General features: G+C 58.7%; 2 protein-coding genes across 2 annotated transcripts in view; one reads left to right on the top strand and one right to left on the bottom strand.

The window, feature by feature from the left end:
* Nucleotides 1-1,181, top strand: part of MAP2K4 (mitogen-activated protein kinase kinase 4) — a 73,891-nt gene extending 72,710 nt beyond the window's left edge. Inside the window, exon 11 of the mRNA XM_064151168.1 lies at nucleotides 155-1,181. Coding sequence (XP_064007238.1) covers nucleotides 155-268 — 114 coding nt within the window. The 3' untranslated portion in view covers nucleotides 269-1,181. The remainder of the gene's footprint in view (nucleotides 1-154) is intronic.
* Nucleotides 1,182-4,445: 3,264 nt separating this feature from the next.
* The window catches only part of MYOCD (myocardin), a 35,618-nt gene continuing 24,957 nt past the window's right edge, over nucleotides 4,446-15,106 (bottom strand). Inside the window, exons 6-12 of the mRNA XM_064151167.1 lie at nucleotides 12,488-12,654; nucleotides 11,804-11,929; nucleotides 11,046-11,299; nucleotides 10,469-10,622; nucleotides 7,736-8,680; nucleotides 5,926-5,983; nucleotides 4,446-5,284 (exon numbers count right to left, since the gene is read on the bottom strand). Coding sequence (XP_064007237.1) covers nucleotides 4,716-5,284; nucleotides 5,926-5,983; nucleotides 7,736-8,680; nucleotides 10,469-10,622; nucleotides 11,046-11,299; nucleotides 11,804-11,929; nucleotides 12,488-12,654 — 2,273 coding nt within the window. The 3' untranslated portion in view covers nucleotides 4,446-4,715. The remainder of the gene's footprint in view (nucleotides 5,285-5,925; nucleotides 5,984-7,735; nucleotides 8,681-10,468; nucleotides 10,623-11,045; nucleotides 11,300-11,803; nucleotides 11,930-12,487; nucleotides 12,655-15,106) is intronic.

The raw sequence follows: 15,106 nt of genomic DNA, 5'->3' as shown, positions 1-15,106 counted from the left end.
TAAACTCTGCTGAGGTCACCTCTCAGTCTGTGTGCCAGCGCCACGCTGCCCTCCTCCCTGCCCCCAGTCTGCATCCCAAGGCTGAGCTTTGCCCTGGGGCAGCCAGCAGGGTGTCAGAAGGTGACAGTGCCCCTGTCCCTGTCTCTGCTTGCAGAAGCATCCCTTCATCCTGATGTACGAAGAGCGCACGGTGGACGTGGCCTGCTATGTCTGCAAGATCCTGGATCAGATGCCAGCCACTCCCAGCTCGCCGATGTACGTCGATTGAACCTGGCTGCTACATCCACCTCCGGAACAAGGGCTGAGGGAGCAGGAGCTGTAAAGAGTTCTCATCACCATGTTGCAGTGTTTTTAATGCTCGCCCAGACACCATGTGCAATACTTGTGGTGTTCTTCCCCATCTGTCTGTATGCTGTTGTCACATTTAAAGTGCGTCCCTGTAATAACCTGATCACACAGTGTTAGTGTTGGTCAAAGAGAGACCTCATCTTGCTCTTTTGTGGACATGTTCATGAGCTGTGGAAATGAGTAACAGTGATTTGTTGGCCGTGATTGGATAGCACCTAAAAAAAAAAAGACAACAAAAGAATTCATTTCTAGACTCGAAACTTGGGAGACTTCTCAGCAGCTACTGGAAAGATATTTTTTTTTTTCTCTTTTCCTTCCTCTCAAACTCTTCCAATTGTTGTTTCAAGTAATAATAAAAAGGAAAAAAGCAAACAAACAAAAGCTAGGCCTTGTCTGTCTGAACACCGAAGAGACTTTGCCTGGAGGAGAGGAGAAGCCTTTGCTCGCCCAGCGAGAGCGCTGCTTTGCCTCCTGGAGCTGGAGGGGGCAGAGGAGGAGTTGGGTTTGTTTTTTTTATTCTTCACAAAGTGCAATAGATTTTACTGCTATGAAATTCTGTTGCTTTACAGTCGCAGTGTACTTTCTGGGGACGGTGTGCTCAGCTGAACTCCTGCTGAAGGGAGCTCTGGGCACTAGAGTGAGCCTGTCTGTACCAAAAACGTGTTGCGCTGACAGAGGCTAACATTAAACTATTCCCAGGTGGGGCACGTCCTGTATTCTTTTCTCCTTTTCCCATGCCAGCCACTCTTCACTAGGTACCCTGTAAATTGTTACCTGGTAAGATCTTAAGACCTTTGACCTGAAGAATTATTAAACTACTCAATTGAATTTAACCTGCTTCGTGACCTGGTTTGTGGCTGCGGAGTGCTCTCTGCGCCCTGCTTGGCGCTGGCCTTGCCCAGTGCTGCGCCCAAAGCCTGCACCCGCGGCCCTCAGCTGCTGCCTCTGGGTTCTAGCTGCTGTTCCTCCTGTTCTTCACTGTCCCCAGCCCTGGCTGACCCCGAGGGCAGCCCTGCCACCTCCTGCCCAGTATCCCTCACCAGACCAAACCTCAGCGCTGCTTCTGGCCACTGCGGGCAGGATGCTGGGGATGCGCTCCCAGCACCGCAGGCCATGTGCCCGCCTCTCTGCCCTAAATGCCACACTCTGCTTAGCTTGCTGAGGCTGCTCACCACCTCCTGGGCATGCTTAACCTCCTTCCTAAGCCTCACAGCACTGGGGACTGCACCCTGGAGCCAGTCTCACTGCAGCTGCGTGGTGCAGCTGAAGCTGAGGGAACATCTAAGGCAGTGTGGGCTGTTAGCTGGCCCAGTGAGGCCAGGCAGGCTGTCACCTGCTTGCCCACTGCTGAGCAGGAAAGCATCAGCCAGGTGGGGTTTTTAATTGACATCTTTTTTCCTAGGATTAACTACTCCTAAAAACTCTTTTTTTCCCCATAACATTGCATTTTTCAGGCCTTCAGGAGTACGTGGGGGATAAGCCAGAGACTGCAGGGTCTCTGTTTCATGATTTGAGGTGTTCAGGCATTTGGGAGGACTTGGAGCAGCGTAAGAGCAACCAGCTGGCAGAGCTGCAGCAGCACCAGGGACACCTCCCAGATGTGGGACAAGTATCTCCAGAAATAAGTGTAAGTGCCACAGGGAGGCTGAAGGTTGCCTGGTACCATGCAGCCCTTGTCCAGAGGCTGGCATGGTTTCGGGATAGTGGGTGCTGCCAAACCCCGAGGAGGGGTCCCTCTGCAAAGTGGGAGTCACAGCAGGGGGTTGACCAAGCACCAATTGCTCCAGCCCAGCTATTTTGGAAGCTTTGAACTTGAATTTGTAGCTTCAGACGCAGCTCACTCAGACTACATCCCAGTGCCCTGAGAATTAACTTGCTCCAGTTGGCACCTCCGTGCGAGCTGGACAGGCAGTGTCTGATGCAAGGAAGGAGGCACCATGAAGGATTTGACTCCACGAAGCATCTGCAGAGCTCAGAGACTTGCTAGGGACATGGGCTCCCAGAAAGAGACGGCAAGGAGGCAGCAAGTCAGACCAAGCGTGTCCCTCTCCTGCCAGGGACTTGAAGGGTCTGGTGACTCAGGACCTCCCACAGTCTTGGGGGAGAGCAGCTGATGCTCATGGCCTCTCAGGCTGCTTTATTTTGGTGAGAGCAGTCAAGGTCTGTGAAGTTCAGCTGGTGAAAGTCCTGGGTAACTCCTACTGCCAAGCCTCCTGGTGCTGGGACAAGTGTCTCCTACCTGGGAACCATAGAGGACTTGGAGATCGCCCAGGCAGGAGGGCAGAAGTGGGCTCCAGCAGGGCCTGGAGCTGATGCTCACCCCACAGCTGGGATGTCTGTGGCTGCTGTCGTCGGCAAAATCAATCAGCGAGCTGAGAGGGGGAGAGTGGCAAGACAAAGGGGGTTTAATAGTGGGGGTGTTGCTGGTAACATAGGTAAGGAAATGTGCTGCTTACAGGGTTGAAGCTGAGAGCATCCCTTTAAAAAAGGAAACACATCTGCTGAGAGGAGAGGTCACCAGGCCAGCCCTGCCCAGCGCCGCGGAGCAGCAGCCGGCACCACGCTGATCCCAGTGCCGTGAGCGTGCTCCAGGGCCTGGCTCCCCCGGGCCCCTCATCAAAAGAACCTCTGTTCAAGAACTGCACCCCGCGAGTGCCTGCCCTAGCAGTGCCCTGTGAGCCTTTGTGCAACAGCAAAGGGGTGCCTTAAATAGTGACTCCAAAGCTCCTGCCCCGTGCTTCGTACAGCCTGCGGCAGGGCCGGGGGCTGCAGAGCCCCTGCCACGGCTCCGGCACCCCTAGGGGAGCCCCCAGCAGCCCCACGCTCCGGCCTGGACCACCCCTCAGCCGCTGCCTCGCTCATCTGCTGTCCTTCCAGTCACACAGGCATTAAGAACGCTCAGTCTGCCCAGGTCAAGGCTTTTCAGCAGCAGCTGGTGCCAGGCAAAGGCGGAGCTGCAGAGGAGGCGACGACTCCGTCACGCAGTCTGCAGCAAGGGCTTCGGTGGCAGACGAGAGGTGAAGCAAAGGCTCCGTCTTGCTACAGCCTGAGCAGTTTATTGCACAGAGACTCCTAGGAGAAAGGCTGGAGACTCCAGACGGGAGCAGCCCTGCTGGCTTCAGGAGAAGGAGCTCCTCCGGGCTCGGTGATTCACAGCTCTTCTCCAGACGGCCTTGCTCTGGGCTGGGTGAGCAGTGGCACTGCAATCAGCTCGGGAGGGAGTGGATGGCTGGTAGGGATCAAGGGCAAAGGGGAGGAAGGACGGAGGGTGGACAGCAGAGGAGTGGAGGTGATGAAAGCAAATGTCCCCGGGGAACTGCAGCCATGCAAGGGCCTGCTCAGCCCTGCCCCATGTGCCGGTCGCTGAGTGTCCGTTTCTAGCTCCTCCTGCTTCCAGGGATCATGCAAGGTGATGGAGATCATCCTGACTTCTGGCTGTGCAAGGGACAGCCCCCCCCCAGAGCCTGCCTGTGTTTTCCATACAACTTGCCCCTACCTTGGACCGAAACATTTCACACATCTCTTCCTCTGTACCGTACTAGCTGGGACATGGCAGCTCCCCTGAGCTGCTCCATCCCCTTTGATACCTGCACCTGCAGCCTGAGCAGCTGCAGCCAACACCCAGAGCACTCTGCTGCAAGCTCACAGGCTCCAGCCTGATTCAGTTCAGGCTGCAGCCGGGACAATTCCTCAGCTTTCAGCACCCCAGGCACCATCCAGACATGACAAGGTGCACCATGAACACAGTGGTCTCCATCTCTCATCCACCTGGAGTGGAGCTCTGCAGGGACTGGGCCAGGCAGCTTGCAGGGCAGGAAGATGGCCATGAGGTGAGCCTGGCTGTATGCAGAAGTGTGCCTGTCACCCTGGCTGGGCAGAGCTTCCCTGTGCCCACATCTCCTGTCCTAGGCACGGCCAAGGGAGGCCCAGCGGGATGGATGAGCAGGAGAGAAGAGGAGAGGGCAGCAGTGGGTCCTCCTCTCCATGATTTCCCGTTGCTGCCCAGACGAGGTCTCCTGACCACACAGTTTTGTCAGGAGCTGCTCCAGTTCTCAGGAGAGTGACCGCTAAAACTGGGAAGGGAAAGGGCAAAGGAAAGAAACCCGAAGCTCTTTGGCAATCTGAAGAAGTGTGGTTAAAGGCACTGGTGTCCTCTGTGGGGACGTGGCGACGGAGGAAAACCAGAGCTCCAGAGCTGGTGTGCTGTGCATTCGCAGCCGCTGAAGTCCAACCGAGTTTATCTGCCGGGAAAATAACTTCAGCTCCCCCTGGCTGCGGCACAGGAGCCCAGCGTGGGCTCTGCCGCGACAGAAACCCTGCGCTGGCTGCTGCAGCCTTGCGGCGTCCTGCCCCCAGCGCCCTGCCCTTCACCACTGCTGCAGGTGCAGGTCCATGCTGGTGTTGAGGTTGAGGTCAGTGACGTCCAGGAAATCGATGTTGAAGATGCTGGGGCCCGCGGGGGTGAGCGAGCCGAAGGCGGTGGCGGAGCTGGGTGGGGTGAGGTCCAACCACTCCATCGTCTCCCACGGAGACTCGGTGAAGCTCATCTGCAGCGCGGGGCCGTCGGCAGGGGAAGGGGACAGCTGCGTGTCCATGGGCGAGAGGGGGGTCTGCAGGATCTCCTGGGAGGTGAGCAGTTCGTCGGCGGCTTTGCTGGAGAAGCCCTCCAGCACCCCTTCGAAGTGAGGCTCCTCCGCCCCCATCTTCAGCAGGGCGATCTCGCTGACCCTGCCCAGGGGGCTGTGGGCGTTCAGCAGCACCTCGAGGTGAGCGTCGCCGCTGCCCGGGCAGTGCTCGAAGGAGAGCTGGGCTGAGGGCACCTGCTCGAAGGGGGCAGACGGCTTGGGGAGAGGAGCGCCGGAGCTCCCTGTGGACACTGTTATCTGAGGCACCTTCTGCAGGCAGGAGCGGTCGTCCTTGGCATTGGCTGGCATTTCTGTCAACAAACCAGAGAGGCCTGAGGTACTCCGGGGGTGTCCACCACTGCTGGGCACAGCGGCACCCCCCGCTGGGCTCTTGGGCATGCCCACAGAGACCTGCTACCCACTCGGTCCCCTTGGCACTAATGCCCACCCTCCTAGTGGCAAGTCTCACATATTCTGGCTTTCTGACCTTGGCTACCCTGGTCTTGGACAGAGTCTCTAGGGCAGGAGCGCTGGCAGCTGTCCCCATGGGGCTGGGCATGGCTTGTGCAGGGCAAGGGCACAGGCAGCACTCTGCACAGGGGAGGGCACTGGCAGTGGTGGGAGATGGCACTAGCAGCTCTGGGCACAGTGGGGTTATTGGGGGCTCTGTTTGGAGGTGTGGGAAGGCTGCTGGCAGTCCCTGCCCTGCAGTCCCTGCTCTCTGCGCAGGCTGAGCCCTGGCACCTCACCCGGTCTGCATGTGCAGGAGCAGGCTCCAGCAGGACCAGTATGTTCTGGGCTTCCATTTCGCTGGCTGCTGGCACAGGGAGGGAGAATGGGAGCTGAACTCAACTCAGGCAGCCCTGCAAGGGTGCACGGAGGGCACTGAGCCCCACGGGCCAGCACTGGCTTGGGAGGAAGCCCCGGAGGGGACCGGGGAAGCTGTGCCTACCTCCGCTTTCAATCAGCACGTCCAGGAGCTCGTCCATCTGCTGACTTCTTGTCATCTGCTGCAGCAAACCACAAAGAGAAGAGTAGAGGGCATTAGGAGGAGAGTTCCTCCAGCCACCAGCCAGGGCAGTGGCTCCAGCCCCCATGAATGGCTGTGTCCCTTGCAGGAGAGATGCCCCTCCAGCACGGGGCTGGCAGTGACCTTCAGGAGAGCACTGCAGGGACAGGAAGGGCAGATCCTGGGTGCATGGCACCATGTTCCCTTCACCCTGCACCGACCCTCTGCTAAGTGGCCACCAGTGACTGCCTCTTCCCAGGGCTCTCAGGACACTCTGATTTTTGAGCCCAGCACCTTGACTGGCATGATGGTCCCTGCACTCCCTGCAGGTCCCTGGGGACAAGGCATCTTCATCCTGCCCTCCCTGACCTGGGACTGGACAGCCCTTCTGCACACCTCCCTGCCAGCCATCAGGGAGCCTGTTTGGTCACTCCTGGCAGCATTTCTCCACATTCCTGAACACAAGGAGGAACTTCTTGACTTAGAGGGTGGCAGAGCCCTGGAGCAGGCTGCCCAGAGAGGTGGTGGAGTCTCCTCTGGAGACTTCCTGGATGTGCTCCTGTGTGACCTGTCCTGGGTGATGCTGCTCTGGCAGGGGGGTTGGACTCAATGATCTTCAGGGCTGCCTTCCAGCTCCTACCATTCTGTGATTCTGTGACTCTGTTGGCAGCAGGTGCCCCTCTCCAAGTCTTGGTACCTGCACACAGGGCTGAGTGAGGGGTGGTGGCTGCTGAAGGGGCAGCACTGCCCTGCTGGTTTCCTGGTGGAAGGCACAAACTCTGTCTGCTGCAGATTCCCAACTGCAGGTCCTGCTCTAGCTTCCCCAGAAAAGGCTTCCAGGGGCACTGCTCTGTAGCCCAGTGCTCAAAGCCCCCCAGACATGGTGAGGGGCTGCAGTGGCACAGCAAGATGCCAAGAAGCCCAGTAACACTGAGTGGGCTCTGCCAGGGCTGCAGAAACGGTGTCAGAGCTCTCCCAGGGGGTGAGAGATTTGTGCCACTTCTTCCTTGCTGTGGATACAACTGTGCCAGGACTCCATGGGCAGGAGAAGCTGTGCCAGGGCTTTCCTAGGGTGGAGAGAGCCATGGCAGCGCTCCATGGGGCCAAAAGAACTCTGCCAGGGCTCCATGGGGCAGGGGGAGCTGTGCCAGGGCTTCCCCAGGGATACAGCAAACTGTGCCGGGGCCTCCCCCTGAGAGGAGAAGCAGCTGCATTAGAACTCTTCCAGGGCAGAAGATGTGCCAGTGCTCCCTCAGGGCAGAGGAATCTGTGCCAGGACTCCTCCAGGGGCAGAGGGAACTGTGCCAGTGCTTAACCAGGGGCAATGGAGCTATGCCAGGGCTCCATGGGGCAGAAGATGCTGTGCCAGGGCTCCACTGGCAGAGGATGCTCTGCGAGGACTCTCTCAAGACACAGAGAACTGTGCCAGTGCTCATCCAGAGGCAGAGAGCAGTGCCAGGGTGCCCTAGGGGAAAAGCGTGCTGTGCCAGGGCTCCCCCAGGGCAGCTGGAGCTGTGCCTGGACTCCATGGGGCACAGGAGCTGCGCCGTGGTTCCCCAGGGCAAGTGGGGTGGCAGGAAGGGTTCCCCAGGGGATGGCCTGCCAAGGACCCTGTGGTTCCACCAGCTTCCACCCGTTGTCCATCTGGGGCACTCTTGCCTCTCCGGGCATGTCCCCGTGGTACCCACCCTGGGTGCCAGCAGCCCCAGGCTGCGGGGGAAGGAGCCGCGATGCCCGCAGTGCCCCCACTCACCGGCGCGGGGCGCAGGCAGCCGCCGTGCGGAGAGCCGCTCTGGCCGTCGGGCGCGGCGCCGGGCGACAGCGACAGCAGGTAGTGGCTGTTGGGGGACGGCGGCAGGCTGATGTGCTGGGGGCTCTTGGCGGGCCCCAGGGGAGAGTGCTGAGGGGAGCACTGGGGGCTGAGGAAGGTGGAGGAGGTGAGGGTGCCTTGGCCCGCGGGTTCCAGGCAGCGGCTGCTGGCGTGGGGCAGCTGCGCCCCGCAGCTACTCAGCTTCTCCGAGCCGCCGGCTGGGCCCTTGGCGGCCGTTTGCTTGGAGGCGAAGGGGCAGCTGGAGACTGCGCTTTCCTGCTTGATGGGGACACCGAAGAAATGCTGCGGGGGCTGCTGCTTCTCCTCCAGGCCGCTGCTTCTCTTCCGCTTCTGGAGCTGCATCCGGAGCTCCTCCACCTGCCTCTGCTCCTGCTGCAGTTTCCACGTCAGCTCGTTGATGACCTTCTGCTTTTCCACCAGCATCTTGTCTTTCTCCGTGTCCACCCCCTCCAGCTCCAGCTGGATGCTCCCTCCGTTCATGCTGCTCATGAGGCTCTCTTCAGCGCTGCCGTGCACGGGCGACGGCTGCAGACCGAACTGCGGCGAGGACAAGGGCCCCTCGGTGAAGGTGTCCGGCAAAGAGCCGCTCACGGAGAGGTCAGAGGAGGCTGGGGAGATGGGCGGGGTGGAGCTGGTGCTGCCGAAGTGGTAGAAGCCGTTTGATAACATGCTGGTGGAGGACTGCGACTGGTAAGTGGACAGGGTGCTTGTGGGGGTGACCGGGAAGGTGACGGTGGTGATCTCGCCGAAGCTGGGCACTGCGCTGCCGCCGCACTCCTGGAAGGGGCGCAGCCGCTCCATCAGCGCCGTCTTGGTGCCCGACACCGGCAGCCCTCGTATCCGGAGCTGCTGCCTCAGCTCTGACACCTGGAAGGAAAGCTCCCAACCGTCAGTCCCAGCGGCAGCCGAGCCCTGAAGAAGCCAAACCTCTTGTCTGGAGCACAGCCCTGAGAGGAGCGGCTGAGGAAGCTGGAGGTGTTCAGCCTGGAGAAGAGGAGGCTCAGGGGAGACCTAATCTCTGTCTACAGCTCCCCCAGAGGACGCAGTGGCCAGCTGGGGTTGGTCTCTTCTCCCAGGCACCCAGGGACAGAACAAGGGGACACAGCCTCAAGCTGTGCCAGGGCAGGTTCAGGCTGGATGTTAGGAAGTTCTTCACAGCAAGAGTGATTGGCATTGGAATGGGCTGCCCGAGGAGGTGGTGGAGTCCTCATCCCTGGAGGTGTTTAAAAGGGGGCTGGATGAGGCACTTAGTGCCAGGGTTTAGTTAATTGGAAGGTGATAAGTGATAAGTTGGGCTTAATGATCTCGAAGGTCTTTTCCAACCTGGTTAGTTCTGTGATTCTGTGATCTCTGACAAGAAGTCTCAGCTCACAGGCAGAGCAGAGGTCTGTCCCCTTCAGCTGCTTGCTGTCAACAGCCACCATGCACAGCCCTGACCACTGCAGGATCTCAGCTTTTCCTACAAGGAAAACCCTCCCTTCTTCCTCCGGGAAACCAGCAATGCTTCTTGGGACATGGAGGTAACCCAAGATTCACCTCCTAGCAGTAGGTGATGTGGAATCACAGGAAGAGACCTCTCGGATCATCCAGTCCAACCATTCACCCAGCACTGCCAGAGCACCACCTAACCATGGCCCCAACACCACATCTCCATGGCTTTGAAACCCATCCAGAGATGAGGACACCACCACTGCTCTGGGCAGCCTGTCCCAGCCTTTGACAACTCTTTTGGGGAAGAAATTGTTCCTCATGTCCAATCTAAACTTTCTCTGGGGCAACTTAAGGCCTATTGCTGGCTCCTTGGGAGAAGAGACCCACCTGGCTCCAATCTCCTTTCAGGAAGTTGTAGAGGGTTATAAGGGTACTTCCCTAAGCCTTCTTGCCACTCAAGCAGAGAGCTTTCACAGTGACCAGGAACTAGCTGATGGCATCCTTTAGCTCAGGGAATGTGACCATGTGTCTTGGAGGGAAACACTCCATGGCCAGGCACCTGCATATGGCTGAGGGATCCGAGCTGGGGCATCCCTATGGCCAGACTCATCTCTCTCTCATCTTATTGCCTCCATGTCTCTAGGGACTCCTGAAAGGACTTGGCCTTCCCTGTGGCTGAGGCCTCATGAGCAGAGCATAGAAGGACTGTTGGAGTCAGTGCTTGTCCCTTCTGCCCTGCCTGCCTTGGCTCCATGGGAGACTGAGCTGCTGTTCAAAGCAGTGCCCACAGCTGCAGCCTCCAGGAGGTACCTGCTGGTGCAAAGAGCTGAGCTGGCCTGGCCACAGTGACCACTGAGAGGCTGAGTGGAGGTTACGCTGCCTGGTTTGCTAGCAGCATCTCTGATGCCCACCACAAAATCACAAGAGGTGTGGAGCCACAGCTGCAGGAGCAGGAGCACAGAAGGCCCTTGACCCCTGAGCTGCTGGCCTGGCCTGCAGCCCCCTCAAGCCACAGCTCTGGTTCCATGCTCTGGAGCAATGCACGCACAGGCCACCTGCAGAGCAGCAAAGCCAAGCTTCCAGTGACTGCCTCTGTGACCAGCTCTGGCCTGATGTCCTCCTGGGTGTGCTCACGCCATGGTGCTTCTACAGTGCCAGCTCAGCCTCTGGCACGGCACTGCAGCAAAGCCCCTTTGGGCAGCACAACCCAAAGCTTGTACTCACTTTCAGATCATCCAGGTTGGATGGCAGAGGGCCTGGCTTGATAGATGAGACACAAGTCTGGCCTGAGAAGGTGGTTTTCACAGGAGAGAGAGGGGTGTTGCTGACAGAAGTTGATGAAGAATTTGAGCTTTTGACCATTTGCTCATTGGATTGCCTGAAATAACAAAGGAGGTGTTGGTCTCTGTGCCCAGCTGTAACATCTATTAGAATCATAGAATCACAGAATCAAACAGGCAGGAAGAGACCTCCAAGATCACTCAGTCCAACCTATTACCCAGCCCTATCAAATCAACTAGACCATGGCACTAAGTGCCTCATCCAGTCTTTGTTCCCTCGGGGTTGCTGTCTCCTGTGATAGACCTGAAGGACTGCTGACCCCAGGGAAAACCAGGCTGGGCTGTAAGGAGATTGCTGCTGACCCACCAGGAGGGCACTGCTGCCCCAGCCAGTGCACAAAGCCAGAATGGCTTTGCAGAGACTGCTGTGTCCCCAGTTTGTGTTTCACTTGCATGGGCACGGCAGGAGAAGCATGGGGAGAGCCAGGACTAACCCCTGCTGTTGGCAAATTGTCACTCACTTTAGCTGGCCTTGGTGCATCCCTGGGTAGCTGAAGTGCTGCTGTTGCTGCTGCTGCTGCTGGCTGAGAATCTGGAGCTGCAGGAAGAGCTGCTGCTGCTGGAGGAGCCTGGCATAGGCAGAGTCCATGGGTGGAGGAGACTTCTCTGCCTTCTGGTCTGGGGGAATGTACTGGTGGTACTTCAGCTTCTTCACCTTGGGCTTGGTGTCCTTGGGCTTCTTGTGACGGTTCTTGTTGTCACTGGATGATTTGGACTGTTGGCCCAACAAGGAAAGCCATTAGCTGGGAGGAGAGCTCCTGCCACCCCCCGTGGGAACTCAGAGGCCCGGGACAGACCAAGCTCCTGCTGCCACCCTGACACTCCAGCTCTGAGAGATGCTGAGCCTGCATGTGGGGGATACCTCAGGGCTGCCCCTCACAGTTGTGGTGGAGAGCACACAGGCTGGATGAGTCTCCTTGCCTGGAAGGTGCTTCAGTGTTGCCTTCTATCCCCTGCCCCCAACCCCAGGGGATGTCTCCAGTGCAGCCCCTGAGCAATCATCTCTAGCAGGGTGCAGTGCTGCAGCTCCTACAGTTACCAGTGGAACCAAACTGCAGCTTCTGACTGCAAGCTTTAGCTCCCCACATTGTCCAAGCCTCAAAGGCCAAACCCCCAGACCCCACAAACATGGAGTGCAGCACAGAGCACTTCAGGCTTGGCCACAGCCAGGTGCCCATGTCTATCACTCTCGTGGGCAGCCTGGTGGCACAGATGTTACCTTCACAGCGGAGGGCACTGTGAGGGTTGGGCTCTCCTGCCCCGCTGGCTGCTTGGGGCTGTCACACCGGCTGCCCTGGCCTGGGGCTGCGTCTGAGGCATGGCTGTCAGCACTGTGGGGGTGATCCTGCAAGGCAGAGATGAATTGTGACATGGGAGTGGGAATATCCCCAGCCCCCAGTCCATCCCAGTGCCCCCATGCCTATCTCAGCCCATTATTCCCACTCCTCTGGCTAGCTCTGTCCTTTCCCCCTCTCTGCTTCCCCACTTCATCCCAGTCTACTCTAGTCTCCAAGTCCTCCCTATTCCTCCTTCCCCCCTGAGTCCACTGCCGGCTTCTCTGTCACCATACTAGCCCAGTCCGCACAGTGCCACTCTGGCTGACCCCAGTCCCTCCGGTTCTCCCACTCCCCAGGCCCTCCAGTTTGTCTCATTCCACCTCAGCTCACTCCAGCTCCCCTAGTCCCTCTCTCCCCCTGGACCCACACCTCCCTCCCCGGCGACAGCAGTATGGCCAGTGGCCAGCAGGGGGCGCCACAGATGCGTGCTTCGGTGACACCTTCCCCGCAGGGACACCTCGCATCGCCCCCAGACGCGGGGACGCCGAACCCACCGCCAGGGACACGGGGACACCTCGCACCCCCTCACCCCCCAGACTCGCATGGCGCCGGTGCCCGAGCCTGACCTGTGGTGGTCCGGTGGGGGCTGGCTCCGGGACCTTGGTGCCCACTGCCGGCTCGGTGGCACCCGGGGAGTCCTGGCCGCGGGCCTGCTCCGGGGACAGTCCATCGTTGCTGCTGTCCTCATCGAAGGCGAAGGCATCGGCAGGCTTGGGGAAGCTGACCTGGGTGCCTGCCAGAGGAGAGGGGACACGGTCAGGGCACTGAGGCAGTGGGAGGGACAAGAGTGAGCCCCACGGGATGTCACTGTGCCTGCACCCACTTGTTCAGACCCGGCTGTGGGCAAAGGATGTAGTGCTCAGAGAGCTCAGACACCTCCTCCTGAGCCCAGACATGCACAGAGGCAGCAGCTAGCTGTGACCCTGTGCCCAAGGCTGGTGGGAGCGGAGGTGGCACATGCCATGGAGCATACTTCTTGTGAGAAGCAGAGAGGAGACATCTGAGAAGCCTGGCCAGCCAGGGCAGGAGGCTTCTTGCAGCCAGGGGAGGCTGGTGCAGGAGTGGCTCTGCCCCACTAGTGGGCTGAGATGTGGAAAGGGTGTGAGAGTCACCCCCTCCATCAGCTGGGCACCTACACTACCCATGGGGCCCTATCCTCAGCAGAAGGGTTGAAATCCACCCACAGAGTGACCCATCTGTTCATGGCACAACAGCCAGCAAGGCTGGACCTGGCTGCAGATGGACAGAGGCTTCTAGGTCCTGTCTCTGTCCACAAGCTTCACCCACACGATGTGCTCCCTCTCTCCCACCACTGCCTCCCAGACAACCCCAACCTGCTGCTCCCCCCATGCTGTCTCCTAGCGAGAGGGGCAGGAGCTCTTGAGCCCCGGGTCCTGCCGACAGATAAGAAGCTGAAAGAGAAAAGGTCTCCTGCGAGCCTGGGGAGAGCTGCAGGTGGGGGCTGAGGAAGGAGCAGTGCGACCATGCCTGTAATCTCGGCGTGCTCACGTCTGGCATTCGTCAGGCAGCCTGGCACGCCGATAGCGAGGTGACAAATGGGGAAGTAGGAAGGGCCTAGGGACAAACTTCCACCTGTCCCCGCTGCTGGCGGAGCAATGTGCTCCTTCTCACCGACACGCACCCCCCTGCAGCGACCCCCGCCCCTATCGGACAGATAAGGGTTATCTCCACTAGCTCCAGCTCACGGTGCCAGGGCGGGCCAGGAAACAGGGGGCTCTGGCTGCTTGCCCCGAGCTGCTGCCCAGCCACCATACGGGGGTGGGGATGTGAGATCAGCTGCACCCTCTGGAGCCCCCTTCTCCCTGCTCCGCAGGGCAGGGAGCTCCGTATCTGACCCTGCAAATGGGGCCCGTCCCCTCCCTGCCAGAGGCGGCAGCCAGGCCAGGTCTTCCCCGAGGACCTGGAACCCTGCACCACAGCTAGGCTGGGTAGGAGCTGTCCCCAGGTCCGCAGATCAGCGTGGGCATCGTCCCCCGGGAAAAACGACATCAAGCAAGGCGCACCTGCGTGGCTGCAAGGCATCCACGGCACTGGCATTCGTCCCTTGAGTGGTGCCACAGCCAGGAGCCCAAGGGACCTTCAGGACACAGCAGCAGCCTGAAGCACGACAGGAATGTGCTGCATCCTGCTGCCTGATACCAGGGGCTGTGCTGGGTGGGGAATGCTGCCCTTATCTGTCCTGCTCTCGCCCAGCCCGGGGCTGACCCTATTGTTTCACTATCCCTTGTCTCTGCTGTAATCTCAGGCAGCACGGTGCTGTTCCTAAGGCACTGGGTATTGTCCTCTCAAGCGTATTGGACAAAGTGATGACAAGGACCCGGTAAAAAAGGGTTCTTATATCACTGCTCAGCTATGCAGGGCACTGGCAGCCTCCTGTCACTGGGCCGTTAGGGCTTTTGGTTGGGGTCTGGCACTGTCTGCTCACCCTGCCGGAGGTGATTAGAGGAACACGTCAGCTGAACTTTCCACTGTATAAACAGTTGAGATTCCAAGGTTAAAGTAAAATGATTTTAAACCCTGTCATCTTTCTGGTATTGCAAAAACAAAAGGCTTAACGCTCTGAAGTGGCCGCCGCTCCTCACCACTCGGCCCTGCACCCCAAACTGGCAGCACCACCGGGCACCTCTGCAAGACTCCAAAAGGCAGCTGGAGGATCCTCCAGCGTGGGACTTTTCTTCTGCAGAACTCTTGTCAGCTGGGCCCACGTTCCTGGTGCAGTTGCACCGTATTCTTCCCATGGCACCCAACAGCACCAAGCAACTTCATGTTTGACTCTAACGTGCTGCGTGTTTCGCCCTAAATGGGATAAAACTGGCTTCCAGGGGACATTTTTCCCTCAGCAGCGTGTTAGGAGGACGCTGCAAAAGGGAGAAATTTAAAGTTGGACCAAACATTTGAAGTCAGACTTTTTGTTTTAACAATTATGTCCTGTAAATGTCTGTTTACCACCAGCTCCTGACAAGGCAGCTGGAGAGAAACTCCGCTCAAACTTCAAACGCGTTGGCCCAGCCTCCAAGCCCCAGCTCGTGGATAAAGTTGTGCTCAGACTGCCTCAGATGCTGCTAAATAGGGGGGACTATAATTTTTTTTTCCAGTGTTCCCTCCCTCACTAAGTGCCTGGGGAGATTATACTTGAACTCTCCTTAAAAATTCCTCTTCAGGCA

The sequence above is a fragment of the Pogoniulus pusillus genome, chromosome 11 (assembly GCF_015220805.1).
Source record: "Pogoniulus pusillus isolate bPogPus1 chromosome 11, bPogPus1.pri, whole genome shotgun sequence".
Classification (NCBI taxonomy): Eukaryota; Metazoa; Chordata; class Aves; order Piciformes; family Lybiidae; genus Pogoniulus; species Pogoniulus pusillus.
This window is presented reverse-complemented; position numbering and strand designations above follow the sequence as displayed.